The 14,183-nt window shown below is 39.9% G+C and overlaps 1 protein-coding gene and 1 pseudogene across 1 annotated transcript in view; one reads left to right on the forward strand and one right to left on the reverse strand.

Annotated features, from left to right (window-relative positions):
* Positions 1-7,001: 7,001 nt before the first annotated feature.
* The window catches only part of SLC30A6 (solute carrier family 30 (zinc transporter), member 6), a 47,169-nt gene continuing 39,987 nt past the window's right edge, over positions 7,002-14,183 (forward strand). The window contains exon 1 of the mRNA XM_008569146.1: positions 7,002-7,035. Within this exon, the coding sequence (XP_008567368.1) occupies positions 7,033-7,035 (3 nt within the window). The 5' untranslated portion in view covers positions 7,002-7,032. The remainder of the gene's footprint in view (positions 7,036-14,183) is intronic.
* On the reverse strand, positions 10,388-11,783 carry LOC103587626 (annotated as a pseudogene).

Consider the following 14,183-nt stretch of genomic DNA (forward strand, 5'->3'; position numbering starts at 1 on the left):
CCATTGTTTTAGCAGTCTTATCAGCGAAGTTATTTCCTTGAGTTTCTACAGTTGTACCCTTTTGATGTGCCTTGCAATGAATAACTGCAACCTTGGTTGGAAGCCAAATAGCTTCTAATAGTGCAAGAATTTCAGGAACCTTTTTAATTGTCTTTCCTTCTGAAGTGAGTAACCCTCTTTCTTTGTAGAGGGCCCCATGTATATGTACAGTAGCAAAGGCATATCTACTGTCAGTGTAGATATTTACAGTCTTACCTTCTGTGAGAGCGATAAGTTCTGCCCGCTGGGCTGAGGTCTTGGACCCGAGAGCTTCTGCCCATAGTACTCGTTCAAGAGTAGCCACCGTGGCACCTGCATACCTGACTCCGTCAACTATGTAGCTGCTGCCATCTGTGAAAAGAGTTAGCTCCGCCTCCTTGAGAGCAGTGTCTTGCAACCCTGGTCAGGTGCCCTGAAAGGTGGCTAAGATTTCAAGGCAATCATGTGCAACCTCGCAGCAGTCAGGGTCACTGTCAGGGAGCAAGGTGGCTGGATTTAGGGCGACTGGGTTGGAGAATGTAATATGTTCGGGTCCAAGCAGTTGGGTCTGGTAATGAGTTAACCTTGCATCTGAAATCCATTTTCCTGGTGGGGTTTTTAGTAGAGTCTCTACCCCATGAGAGGTAACAATATTTAGGAGCTGGCCCAAGGCTAACTTATTAGTTTCTTTTCCTAGGAGTGCAGTTGCAGCTGTAGCTCGTAAGCATGTGGGCCAGCCGGTGGCCACTGGGTCATGGCCCTAGATCTTGGGTTAGCACCCCCTTTGCGATGCCCTTGTTTTCGGCCACAAATAAGGTAAAAGGCTTTTCTAGATTGGGCAGTGCCAGGGCTGGGGCCTGCGTAAGAGCGGCCTCTATGTTGTTGAATGCCAATTGGAGTCTCAGTCCAAGCAATTTGATCCCCTGGTCCCTTAGTAGCCTCATAGAGGGGCTGGGCGATTTCAGCAAAGTTGAGAATCCATAAGCGACAGTATCCTGCGGCTCCTAGGAATTCTCGAATTTGCCTTTTAGTCTTTGGCTCTGGTATATTTATGATGGCTGTTATGCAGTCAGGGGAAAATTTCCTTTCCCCTGCGCTTAAGATATATCCCAAATATGTCACCATCAGGGAGCAAAGTTGGGCCTTTTTAGCGGATACCCAGTATCCTAGGTATTGTAAGGTCTTTAATAAATCCCCTGTGGCTTGTTTACAAATCTCCAGGGTGGGTGCGGCCAATAGCAAGTCATCGACATATTTTAACAGTGTTATATTTGATCCCCACTTTACCTTGAAATCTTGGAGGTCTTGGCTCAACGCTTTATCAAACAGCGTAGGTGAGTTTTTAAATCCTTAGGGCAGTCTAGTCCATGTTAGTTAACCAGAGTAGCTTCCATCTGGGGCTTCCCATTAGAAGGTGAACAGAGGCTGGCTGATTTCGGCTAGGGGCAGACTGAAGAAGGCATCCTTTAAATCCAACACTGTATAAACCTGATGGAGGGGATTAACCAGGCTCAACAATGTATAGGGATTTGGTACAGTTGCATGGATAGTTTCCACCCGCTTATTGACTTCCCGGAGGTCCTGGACAGGCCTGTAGTCATTTGTCCCTGGCTTTTGGACCGGTAACAGGGGAGTATTCCACCTAGACTTGCAAGGCACTAGTATCCCTTTTTGTTCTAATTTATTGATGTGAGGTTCTATCCCTTGTCGTGCCTTTAACGGAAGAGAGTATTGTTTTACTCTGATGGGGGTGGCAGTTGCTCCAAGCTTAGTGGAGTAAATCTATGCCCAATAAAGGCACTGGACAGTCAGGCATTAAAATGAACGAATGAGTGACTGTGTTCTTGCCTAAGACGGTGAGTCGCCCTTCTGTCCATGAACAAAATTTAGTTTTCCCTGTGGCCCCTTGAATGGTACTTTGGACAAAGGCAGTGTCACCAAAAGGGTGGCAGGTTGCTCCAAGCTTAGAGGAGTAAATCTCTGCCCAATAAATGCACCTGACACAATCTAGCCAGTGCAAGCAAGCCGGCGATACATAAGCTAATTTTGTGGGTAGCCCTGTAGCCCCTCCTCACCCTGGATTCCCCATAGGGACTTTTCAAGCTAAAATGGCAGAGCTGCCTAAAATGGGATTGGCCATGCTACTCTGTTTATTCCCCCATTTATTTTAGCAAGCGATTTGTACAGAAGCAGAATGCATATGTTAAGGTCAGGAGGGGTTGGGGCGTCCCTTAACAGGACCAGACCCCCCTCCCACAACTAGGCACACTGCGCCAATGGCTTGGGGCCCACCTGGGGTCCTGAGGCATAGAGAAGGGGACCGGACCCCTCTCCCACAATCAGGCACACTGCGCCAGCACTTCAGGGCCCGCCTGAGGACCCGAGGCATGGAGAAGTGGACCAGAACCCCTGCCCACAACCACATACACTGCCAGCGCCTTGGGGCCCTACTCAGGGACCCAGGGCATTGAGAAGAGGACTAGACTTCCCCTCCCACAACCAGGCACACTGTGCCAGCACCTCAGGGCCCACCCAGGGACCCAAGCCATGGAGAAGAGGACCAGACCCCCTCCCACAACCAGGCACACCACGCCAGCACCTGAGGGCCCACCCAGGGACCCAAGTCATGGAGAAGAGGACTGGACCCCACTCCCACAACCAGGCACACCATGCCAGTGCCTTGGGGCCCACCCGGGGACCTGAAGTATGGAGAAGGGGACTGGACACTCCCCACAACCAGGCACACTGCCAGCACCAAGGAGCATGTCAAAAATATCACCTCCGGGGCCGGCCCGTGGCTCACTCGGGAGAGTGCGGTGCTGATAACACCAAGGCCCCGGGTTTGGATCCCACATAGGGATGGCCAGTTCGCTCACTGGGTGAACGTGGTGTTGACAACACCAAGTCAAGGGTTAAGATCCCCTTACCGGTCATCTTTTAAAAAATAAATAAATAAATAAATAAATAAAAATAAAAATCAGTTAAACTTAGAATGAAAACTGCCATGAAAGCAGCTAGATACCACAACCACCACACAGATAGTCCACCAGCCACTGGAATGCATTGGCACAAAGAGAGTCACCAGTATAGATAAAGACAAGAAGAGGATGTCTCTCTCCACAAAGCCCATTCCAGAGTGACAGAAGAAGCATCTGCTCTATGATAATACTGGGGGACCTGATCACACCTCTCAGCAATGGACAGATCATCTAGGCAACAAATCAACAGAGAAACCATTATTTTTTCAGAAGGAGAGAAGAAATCTAGGGTAATTAGAGGGGGTGGGGGAGGGAGAAGGGGTTGGCGAGAGATTGGACAAGGGGCATAAAGAATAATTATGGTTTGTAACAATATATATGCTAGTAATATTGATTTGATCAACATATCTTAATGTTGAACCCCAAAACATGTATAATCAATTTTGATTCAATGAAAATTATAAATAAATTTAAAAATAAATAAATAAATATTTTTAAAAGTTCTCATAATTGAGGTTGTTTAGCTCAGCTATTTAAGGTGTGGTTTTATAACACCAAGATCAAAGGTCTGGATCCCTGTACAGGTGAGCTGCCAAAACAAAAAAAGTTTCTGTAATTGTGTTCTATATTGATATCTTCCCATTTTTCAAGGAAAATGTAAGACTTTGGATTATAAGTGATTTTATATAAGTGGAAGTTCTTCGAGGAGGAGTTTGAGACTTAGCTTATCCCATAAAACAAAAGAGAGGCAGTGATGATCAGTTGACAGTGGGTATTTTTTATGGTGTCTCAGATTTTCCAACCAAGCAGGAGAACTAGGAAGAGCCTGCACAATTAACAACCTGACAGTTGTTAATCCAAGAATATGAACTAATCGAAGTGATTTTTTTCACAAATCGATGTGTATATCCTCATTAAGCTAATGCATGATACCCAAGGCAAATTTTCTTTTCTTTTCTTTTCTTTTTTTTTTGCTGGCTGGCCAGTACAGGGATCCAAACCTGTGACTTTGAAGCTATAAGGCTGCACTCTTACCAACGGTGCTAACTGGCCAGCTCCTGAGGCAAATTTTGATTATCACTTTTTTAATAATTGGTCACCATTCTAGTGAGGCTTCCAATCATTAGGACTTAGGGCTGGCTTGAACTGGATTGGAGATTCCGTGCTTCCATTTGTTTCCTCTGAACATTCCCTTATGTATTAAACTGTATTAATGCATTGTAATTAAAACACATGAAACAAGACTTTGTAATACCAGTAATAGCAAAAGCAAAAGCAATCCAATCAGAAGATTAAAATATAGGTTAATAGCAAAAAGCATTTTCAAAACAAAATTTAAAAATCTAATGACTTTATTCAAGTCTCTAGGTCTAATTACAAAACAGTATACCTCCAACTAAAAGGTCTAATTAACAAAAGACCTAGGTCTGTGGTTTTGTTCCTAGTTTGTTGAATGTTTTGTCTACTAGAGGTGTTCTATCTGTCAAATGCTTTTTCTGCATCTATTAAGACAATTGTGGTTTTTGCCTTTTAATAATATGGTGAATTACATTGTTTGATTTTCATGTGTTGAATCAACCTTGTATTCCTACAATAATTGCTATTCATTCATGGTGAATAATCCTTTTTATATGTCGATAGTTTCCTTTACTATTGAGTTTTTTTGCATCTATTTTCATATGGATATTGGTCTGTAATTTTCTTGTGATGTCTTTGTTTAGTTTTGGTATCAGTAATTCTGACTTCATAGAACCAGATGGGAAGTGTTCCTTCCTCCTCCTCTTCTTTTTGTTTTTGGAAGAGTTTGTGAAGTACTGGTGCTAATTCTTTTTAAATGTTTGGTATACCATAGAACAGGTAGAAGGAACAAAAACAATATAGAAACACCAAAACTGTGCAGATATTCTCCATCATAATTTTTTTTTTTTTTAAAGATGACCAGTAAGGGGATCTTAACCCTTGACTTGGTGTTGTCAGCACCACGCTCAGCCAGTGAGCGAACCGGCCATCCCTATATGGGATCTGAACTCATGGCCTTGATGTTATCAGCACCACACTCTCCTGAGTGAGCCATGGGCCGGCCCTCTCCATCATAATTTAAATCTTAAGAGATACCCCTGGTTCATCTCTCTTCACCACTGCACATAATTCTTGGTGCTTTCACATTTCAAGATCCTTACCTCTCACTTCCTTACTTCTTCACCACGAATAATCTAAATTAGCCACTCATTTACTCTTTATACTATTACCCTATTTTCTACATCTACTTATGAATATGTTTTGAAAATTTCTTTCTCCTACTTGTTTTCTGTCTCCTCTTACTAGAATGTAATTTTCATGAAACCAATATCTGACGTAGACATGTGCTCCATATTTAAACTTTATAAAATGGATAATTTTATATTTAATTTTTATTTTCCAAGTTTTTTTATTATTAACATTACTTTTATAATAAAATTAATTTTTTTTTTCCTTTTTGTCTTTTTTCGTGACTGGCAACGGATCGCAACCCTCAGTGTTGCTCCCGTACCAGACCGGGACCAGCCACGGGATCGCAACCCTCGGTGTTGCTCCCGCACCTCGCTCAACTAGTGAGCGGCCAGTCTGCACGTGGGATCCGAACCCTCGGCGGGAGCGCCGCCGCACTTCCCAAGCAGCACACTGTAGCAGTGCGCCACCGGGCCGGCCCTATAATAAAATTAATTTTATAGAGAATCTAGTATTTTAGGAAGTAGATTGTAGTACTTTGTAATTAGTTGGCCCGAGTTCAAATTTAGCTACTTCCACAAACTAGATGTATGACTCTAGGCAAGTTTCTTAATCCTTTTTTTTTTCTTTAAATTTTAGACCTTTTAATGTCCACATAAAATTGACATTTGATCGAGTAAATGTTGACATGGTAGTCAGTCTGAAATAACAAGAAAAAAAGACTTTAAATTGTCTTTGTATCTGCACATTCCAGATTATTTTTGTATCTGCACATCCCAGATTATTTTTTAAAATATATTTAGGACTGGCCAGTTAGCTCAGTTGGTTAGTGTGCTGTTGATAACACCAAGGTCAAGGGTCTGGGTCCCCATACTGGCCAGCCACCAAATGAATGAATGAATGAATGAATGAAAATAAATATTTAATAGCATTTTCCCTAGTCAAAAATAATGGTATTAGTTCAATGTTAGCTTTACTCAAGCTAACCTTTACAGTCTGAGAGCATCAAGAAGTGCTATAAAGGGGAAGTTCTTGTTTTTGTTTTTGTTTTTATTCTCCCATACACTCTTTTTCTTTTGTAGATATCACATATTTCACTATTAGCCTTGACCCCTCACAAATACATTCTTAAGAGTGTGAAATATGGGGAGATACTCGGAAAGAAACTTCGTGGAGAAACTAATGAAACTAGCCTCCACTGTTTCTGAGAAGTCAATGGTCATCCCAATCATTTCCATATGTGCAATATATATCCTTTTTTTCTGGATGCTTTCCAAAAGCGTCTTTGTCATATTCGTTATCGTCGGATTCGTAAGTTTGACAATGATATGTCGAGGTGTGTGTGGGGGTGGGTGGTGCGTTTATTCTATTTGGGTTATAGTTTACTAAGCTTGAATCTGTAAATTTGTCTTTTACCAAATTTGGAGGATTTTCATTTATTATTTTTTCAAGCACCCTCTTCTTAATCTTTGTTTCCTCACTTGTAAAACTGGATGACTATCTACTTCATACGGTTAAATCACACAACATCGACGAAAGCGCTTCGGCACCCAAACTTTTTTATTTCAACTAGACCCTGATAGCTTCCTGCCTTTGTCCTCGGCGCTTCAAGTTTCGACCAACGATTTGAAGGAACCACTCTAGCTGCCACCTCCGCCTCTACGAAACGCAGGGGCAGCTGGGAAGTGGGGCGGGACCCGGAGGCTAGGACACTCTCTTCCGCCCTCTATACCTCAGCAGCCAATCAGCCACTGCTGCCCCGCCTCTTCCGGTCTAGGATAAACGAGCCCGACAGCGTCTTCCGGCGGGAGCTGTGTTGCTCCTTACCATGGTGAGTCGGCCGTTGGGGGGAAGGGGTTTCTACTGTAGGTGACTCCTTTTAACTTTTCTCGTGCTGAAGGGGCCTTAAAATACCTCTGCCTCCCAGAGGAAGGGTCTTCAGAGTTGCGGTTGGTTACCTCAGGAGAACCGGCTGTCATCCGAAAGGCTTCCCCCAGGTCTCTGATTCCCCTCGGCCCCTCACCCGTACCTTTGACGCTCGAGATTACGGCCCAAGCTCCTGTCGAGTTTATGACTTCTCCCTGCCGAGATTTTCTTGATGTAAAAATAAAATTGCTTGCTGGTGTCAGCGACTTACACCACAACAACGACTGTAATAGTGATGCATGGAGCAGTAGCGGTAACGGCAGTGGAAATAAAGAAGCTTATGAGTAGGGTTTTGTTTTATTTTATTTTATTTTATTTTGTCAATATACAGTGTGGTTGATTATTGTGGATGAGTAGAGTTTTAAGGTGTGTGTTCCACCCTGCAGCTTGGCTTTATTGAGTGGTAGATAGCCAGATACGGCAGCAGCTTCCTTAAAGGCAGTGACTACTGGAAGTCAAGGTGTTGGTAGGGCATTTTATTGCTTACTTCTGTGTTTGTAGAAAGTAATGAAAGATCCCAGTATACGTTATGGTTGTTGGATGTGGTGTTTTCTCTACAATTTGTTAACGGAGTTAGTCATTTTATGCTTTGAGAAATCAAATATGTAGCTCTCTGAGTTTTATCTGAAGATAAGCAGTTGGTTATGATTTCAAATGCCAAAGTGGTATGTGCCTTTTGAAAATGTTATCAGAAAAATTAATGGAGTACTTATTGATAGCTTACATGTGAGAAAGCGACTACATCACTGTGCCTGAGCTGTTGTCACTCTAAGTTGTTTCCTTAAGTGGATGTGGTTGAAAAAATGTATTCACACACCAGCTCTAACCAACTGAACTAACAGGCCAGCCCTGTAATCCTTTTGTGCACAGAAAATGGGTAAAAGTTTACCTTTTTTTGGCTAATGACCAAATAGCATCCAACTAAGATCTTAAAAACACTCACCTTTATGTAGCCAGAGTTACAGTTCTAAAATTTGACCATGTCACTCCATTGCTTAAAATTACTCAATTTTTCTTTTTTTTTTTTTTTTAGCCCTCAAGATAACGTCCTGTTTAGCATGGCATACAAAACCATCCATAGTCAACTTGTTACCTTTACAGCTTATTTTTTTTACACACACACGTATGTCCATATTCCAGCCACAGTGAGCAGTCTCTGAATTATTCTCCCTTCCCTACCCCCATCCTTGTCAATATAATCCTTACATTCTTTAATTCCTTTTCATGAGCCTTTTCCCCATGTCCCAATATGTAAGCAACAATTTTATCATATAAAGCTTCACAAATGCATAAATATCATAAAAACCTAAATGCCTAAGAGACTCATGAAGGAATAAGAAACTGTTAAAATTCAGAGATTTTTCAGGTTAGAAACCTTCATTAACTCACAGCCCTAATTTAACAAGATTAAATTTGGATACCTTGTGCTTTTTACCAATAACATCTGTAGCCCTTACCAGACTATGTTCAAATTGTGTATTTATTTGCCTTTCTCACTTCCTAAACTGTAAGCCCATTGAGAGCAGGACCTGTATGTTTCACTTTGGTATCCCCAGAGCCTTGTACAGCAGGCCTGGCCCAGAGGAAGTTTTTGATAAATATACGTTTTATAAAACACTGAATAAACTAATGGCACCAAATTTTTATGCTTGAAACATTACTATTAGTAATATAGAGAAATAGAAGCATTTAAGGCTTATTTTAATGGTTATTAGGAAAAAGACTTTATGAGTCACTCGTGTATTAAGAACATGCTGTGTGCAGACACAGTGCTTTCTTAGGAAATGTAAAGAAAATATTGCCCTTATCATTAGTGAAGTTACTAAAAAATTAATTTACAATGGAAGATAACAAGGTGAAGGCTATCCTGTGGTTACGAAATAAGTGGCATAAAAACCACTATAGTTTGGGATGATCTATGAAGACTTCATGTAGGAAGTGAATATCCAAGGATAACAGTATTTAAGCAGAATTTTTAATCGTTAGACCAAAATATCTCTCACATAATTTTTTAAGAAAATAATATATTTATTAACATTAACATTTATTAACATCTCAAATAACAATAGTATATTGTTCCTTTTAAACTGTATTAGCTTAGCACAACCTTACGGTCACACACACAATGGTGTTTATTTGGATATCAAAATTAGTAACTCTTTTCTCATGTTTTACTTTTACTGTTTACATTTTTCTTTTTTTGGCAGCTGGCCAGTATGGGGATCCAAACCCCTTAACCCTGGTGTTATCAGCACCACCCTCTACTGAGTGAGCTAACCAGCCAGCCCCTAAAAAAAAACTTTTTTAAAAGACAATTCACTGTACACATTTTATTTACAGTTTTGTACACTGTCTTAATATGAATGGGACTGCTTTTCTACTTGAGCCATTTTTAACCAAAGCAAAATAACTTAAGTAATACAAAGTTAAAGTACAGCATTAAGATACAAAAACAGTCATACTAATTCTATTTAGGAACGTCATTATGATGTTACATTTTATAATCGACAGTAATGTTTAGGAAGTCACACAAACATAGATCACTAATTTGAATGAAATGCATAAATTTGTAACAAAGCTTTGTAGTTATGAAAACCAAAAAAACTAACAAAGAATGCACAAAATTAATGTTTATTCCACCTTTGTGTCATATTCCTGGATCCTTCACCAGTGTTACATGAGGAAAAAAACAAAATCAAAACAAATGAAAAACTGAAATCAGAATCACTAATGTGATCAAGCAGGGAAACAAATAAAATCTAGCAGCCATCAGCAAGAGTACAGCAAAGACAATGCAGGAAAAAGAAACAGAAAATTTCTAGAAAATTTCATGCATCATATTCTTTCAAACTAGCAAAATATGCTCCTGCATACAATGGAACATAAATAGAATTTTTTCCTATAAGGTATAGAAATGCAAGTTACTTTTTGAATATTGTGAATGAGTAAAACGTGTTTGTAATGGTAATTCTACTAAACTATTACAGAGTGGACCAGGAACACATTTATGGATTCTGGGGATATGTGTACTGTAATTCTTTGATTGGGATAGTGGATACTCTAGCCAAAATTTAAAAAAAATATGAACACAGAAGTACAAGACAAAGGTGAATGAGACTTCTCTTATATCTTAGTAATATTTAGATGGAAATCAAATTTAAATGCAGTCCACTCCGCTTTTGAAGAGGCTTTGGTTCAGCTTCCAAATCTTCATTGCTTGACTTAGTCTCCTATGAGAGTACTCAGAAGGTGTCTTCTTAAACAACAAACCTATTTTTAGTGGTAGAGCTGCTCTCAGTAGCTGTATGTTCATGAGACTGAAAACCAGTCACTATCTTTGGAGGAAGTCTCAAACTTTCCTCGTATACCCTCCCTATATGTGTAATGCACATTCAGTAGTCCATATTACTGTCTTATCACCTTTAGCTCTAACATTAACAGCTCCGCGTACATCATCACTATAATCATCAAAAGATTCCCCAATAAGGCACAGCAGTGTCTCTAGCCAAAAGCGATCAAAGTTGGGGCCGGCCCGGTGGCGCACTGCTACAGTGCACCACTTGGGAAGTGCGGCGGCGCTCCCGCCGAGGGTTCGGACCCCACATACAGACCGGCCGCTCACTGGCTGAGCGAGGTGCGGGGGCAACACTGAGGGTTGCGATCCGTTGCCGGTCACGAAAAAAGACAAAAAGGAAAAAAAAAAAAAAGCAATCAAAGTCACTTTGTCTCTGCTGTTTGTTCAGTGTAATTAGCCATTGTCCTCCCTGTTTATTCTCCTCATCTTCCCACAAATGCTCAATACTATCCTTAAAAAGTGAGTAGTCACAGCCTGGTGTTGCTTTGCCCCCCATGGATTTGTCACCCTACTTCCCCTGGGTGATGGAGATGCAAAGGATTACTCAAAGCCCATCTCTTCTGAGCAGTGAGAGACCCTGAAGTGGTTAATCTCCCGCTGGAACCCTCAAGCGAGAGGCATTCCTTCCTTGGGAAATTAACCCTGAATTGGGGTTCTCTTCCTGCATTTATTTTCCAGACCAGGAAGTTACAGGAAGAGAATGTAGGTGGGGTTATAGTTTAACAATATAGGCTGATAACTTTCAGGGAAACAAGCCAGATGACATTCCAGTAAGGCAATTAAGTGGTCCTATCAACAAAAGCTTGATCTTAGCAAACATTACTTCTTACAGCAATTTCTCAGTATCTTTACATCTCAGTCAGTAACTAGTCTGTCCTTGAGCCAGCAACCTTGCTGTGCCACAAATCTTTATCTTACACCAGAGACTTTATAGCCTGAGGAAAACTTCCAGTCCTCCACAAGGTCAGTATTTGAAATGGCAAGGCTTTGAAAAACCAGGCCCTGTGAAGTACATTTGCTTTAAGAATCCTCTACAGCCAGGCATTAAATTACTAGACAACTGGATATGGTTGTACAGAGCCCAGAAGTCTTCAACAGTATCAAACTTAGAGATCAAACAAAGGTTTACTTGCCAAATGTTGCTTTTATCATCTTTAAAAAACCTGAGCACCCATCTGTTCTGTAGAGGACATTTAATATAGTGTCTGGGTTAGCAACCTCCTGACTAGATCTGTTTTCTCCTCTTCTGTAGGCAGGGGATTAGGAGTATGTTTGGTTTGCAGTTCCATGGTCACCATCTTAGATACATCTTCCCTAAAATATTTTTTACTTTATTATTTTATTACTTTTTTATTGCAAAAGTTTTCATGCATACACAAAAGTAGAGAAACTATAATATAGTTAGCCCCTGTGTACCCATAACCTGGCATCTACAGTTATCACCATTCTGCTATTGTTGTTCTTATGCCAGATTTCTAGTACTTGGCCTATCTGCCTTTCCTGAGTCTTAGCATAATGCAACTAATGACATGTCTAAGCTTTGAAGAAATGAGATATACCTTATAACTACTCAAATTTTTCCCTAGATGATAACTATAGCAAAATCATGCTTCTGCTTAAATTGGATCCAAAAGCTTTTTACGTTTATAATTTGTTAATACCCTAGTTTCACTGCTTTCTGGGGCTTCAGTGTTTGAGTCAAATTGGCAAGCTTTAGCAAGGTAGACATGTAGTATGTTATAGTATTGTGGCCTTTACCATCTACAAAAATATTTTGTTAAAATTAAAATGCAAATATTTAACTATATGGCACTTAGTGATCAAATTATTATGTATTATCCATTGAAAACTGTGAAGGATTTTTTTTTCCCCTAGAAATAATTACTTGCCTTTAGAATAACAAAATTTCTTTCTAAAAGTAGCTATAGAGTGGCTCACTCGGGAGAGTGCGGTGCTGATAAAAGTAGCTATAGAATTTTCTTTTGGAAACTTATGCCAGAAAAATTAATAGGGCCATGCCATATTTTCAGCATATTAAAGGTTAAGAATTTTTGAATGAACACTTAAAGTATCCTTTTTGGCCTTCTTCAAAGACATAAATTTTTTCCTCATTATCTGTACCACATAGGAAAGTGGTTATGCTGGTTTTCACCAAATTTGGAATGGTCTGATTTTAAATATAGGCTACATAGCAAACAGGATATTCACTCTGTGACAAGGGACTGAGGATGTGCTGGGAAGCCACCTAATAAAGACAGGTCTCTAAAGCAGCTGAAGCTGGGGTTCAATAAGAGATTGGTGTGACTGTGTATAGGGAGAAGCATACCATTTTTAGTTTTAAAATATCAACACAAAACATGACTTCAAATTAACAGCACAGAGTCTCAAAAACAAATATTGGGCCGACCAGTTAGCTCAGCTAGTTGGAGCGCAGCCTTGTAACACCTAGGTCAGGGGTTCAGCCATCAAAAAAAAAGAAAAAAAACTGAAGTGAAACAGAGAAGAAACACTGAATAAAAATGAATAGACCAACAAGGTAAGGTCAAGGGTTACCAGCCTGCTGCCAAAAAAAACAGCTATTGTAATAGACAGGTATTGATTTGGCCAGCTTTATAAATATACAACTTTTAGGGCCGGCCTGTGGCTCACTCAGGAGAGTGCGGTGCTGATAACACCAAGGCCACAGGTTCGGATCCTATATAGGGATGGTCGGGTAGCTCACTGGGTGAGCGTGGTGCTGACAACACCAAGTCAAGGGTTAAGATCCCCTTACCGGTCATCTTTAAAAAAAAAAAAAATAATAATAAATAAATAAATATACAACTTTTTAAATTGGGTCATTTGTCTTTTTTTTTTTAATTTGTGGAAGCTATTTGTGTGTAGAGGAAATTGGAAATCGATCTGTTGAATTACAAATATTTCACAGTTTAACCTTTTTCTCTGTGTTTTTTTGTTTGTTTTTCCCTTTAGGGTATTGTATTCCTACATGAAAGTATGTAGTAAAATTGATCAGTGTTTTTCCTTTACAGCTTGTTGGTTTTATGTTCTATTAAGAAAGGCTTCTCCAAGATCATAAAATTGTTCATCTATACTCTCTTCAAGTACTCTGTAGTTTTATATATTAATTTTTTAAATAATAAGAGAAAAGATACATTACCTTTATCAAAGTAACCATTTATGGTATAGCTCATATTTTCTCCCACTGGTATTTGGTACTTTCTTTATCATAAGTTAATTTCTCATATGTTTGAACTCTTCTTTCTGCTAAGGCTTTCCCATATAGTTTTCTAAACTTGGGTGATAAATCCCCTCTGGTCACCACTTTGTCTCCTCTCTCATTGGTAACCCTACTGCTAGACCCTTTACTAGCGCCATACTATGTACTAGCAGGGGCCATGGAGACTAGCTAGGAAGTCAGTTACCTTGATTCAGTGCCTAAGAGAGAAGCACAAGGGTTTTACTATAATAATAGGTCCTAGAACTTTTATATATATAGCTTTGATTAGATAAATTGTAATGTTTTCTTTCTAGTAGAGCTATTTGGCAAGCTATTTCCTTTTGTGGCTCAAATTGCCTTATCCATTTAAAAAGAAAGATTGTGGTCTGAAGCTAAAATGCCTGGGTTTCAATTCTGCTCTGCCATTTATTAGCTTTGTGACTTTGGGCAACTTACTAAAAATTGTTTCCACTTCATAGGA

The sequence above is a fragment of the Galeopterus variegatus genome, unplaced genomic scaffold (genome assembly GCF_000696425.1).
Source record: "Galeopterus variegatus unplaced genomic scaffold, G_variegatus-3.0.2 Scaffold468, whole genome shotgun sequence".
In the NCBI taxonomy this organism is placed as follows: Eukaryota; Metazoa; Chordata; class Mammalia; order Dermoptera; family Cynocephalidae; genus Galeopterus; species Galeopterus variegatus.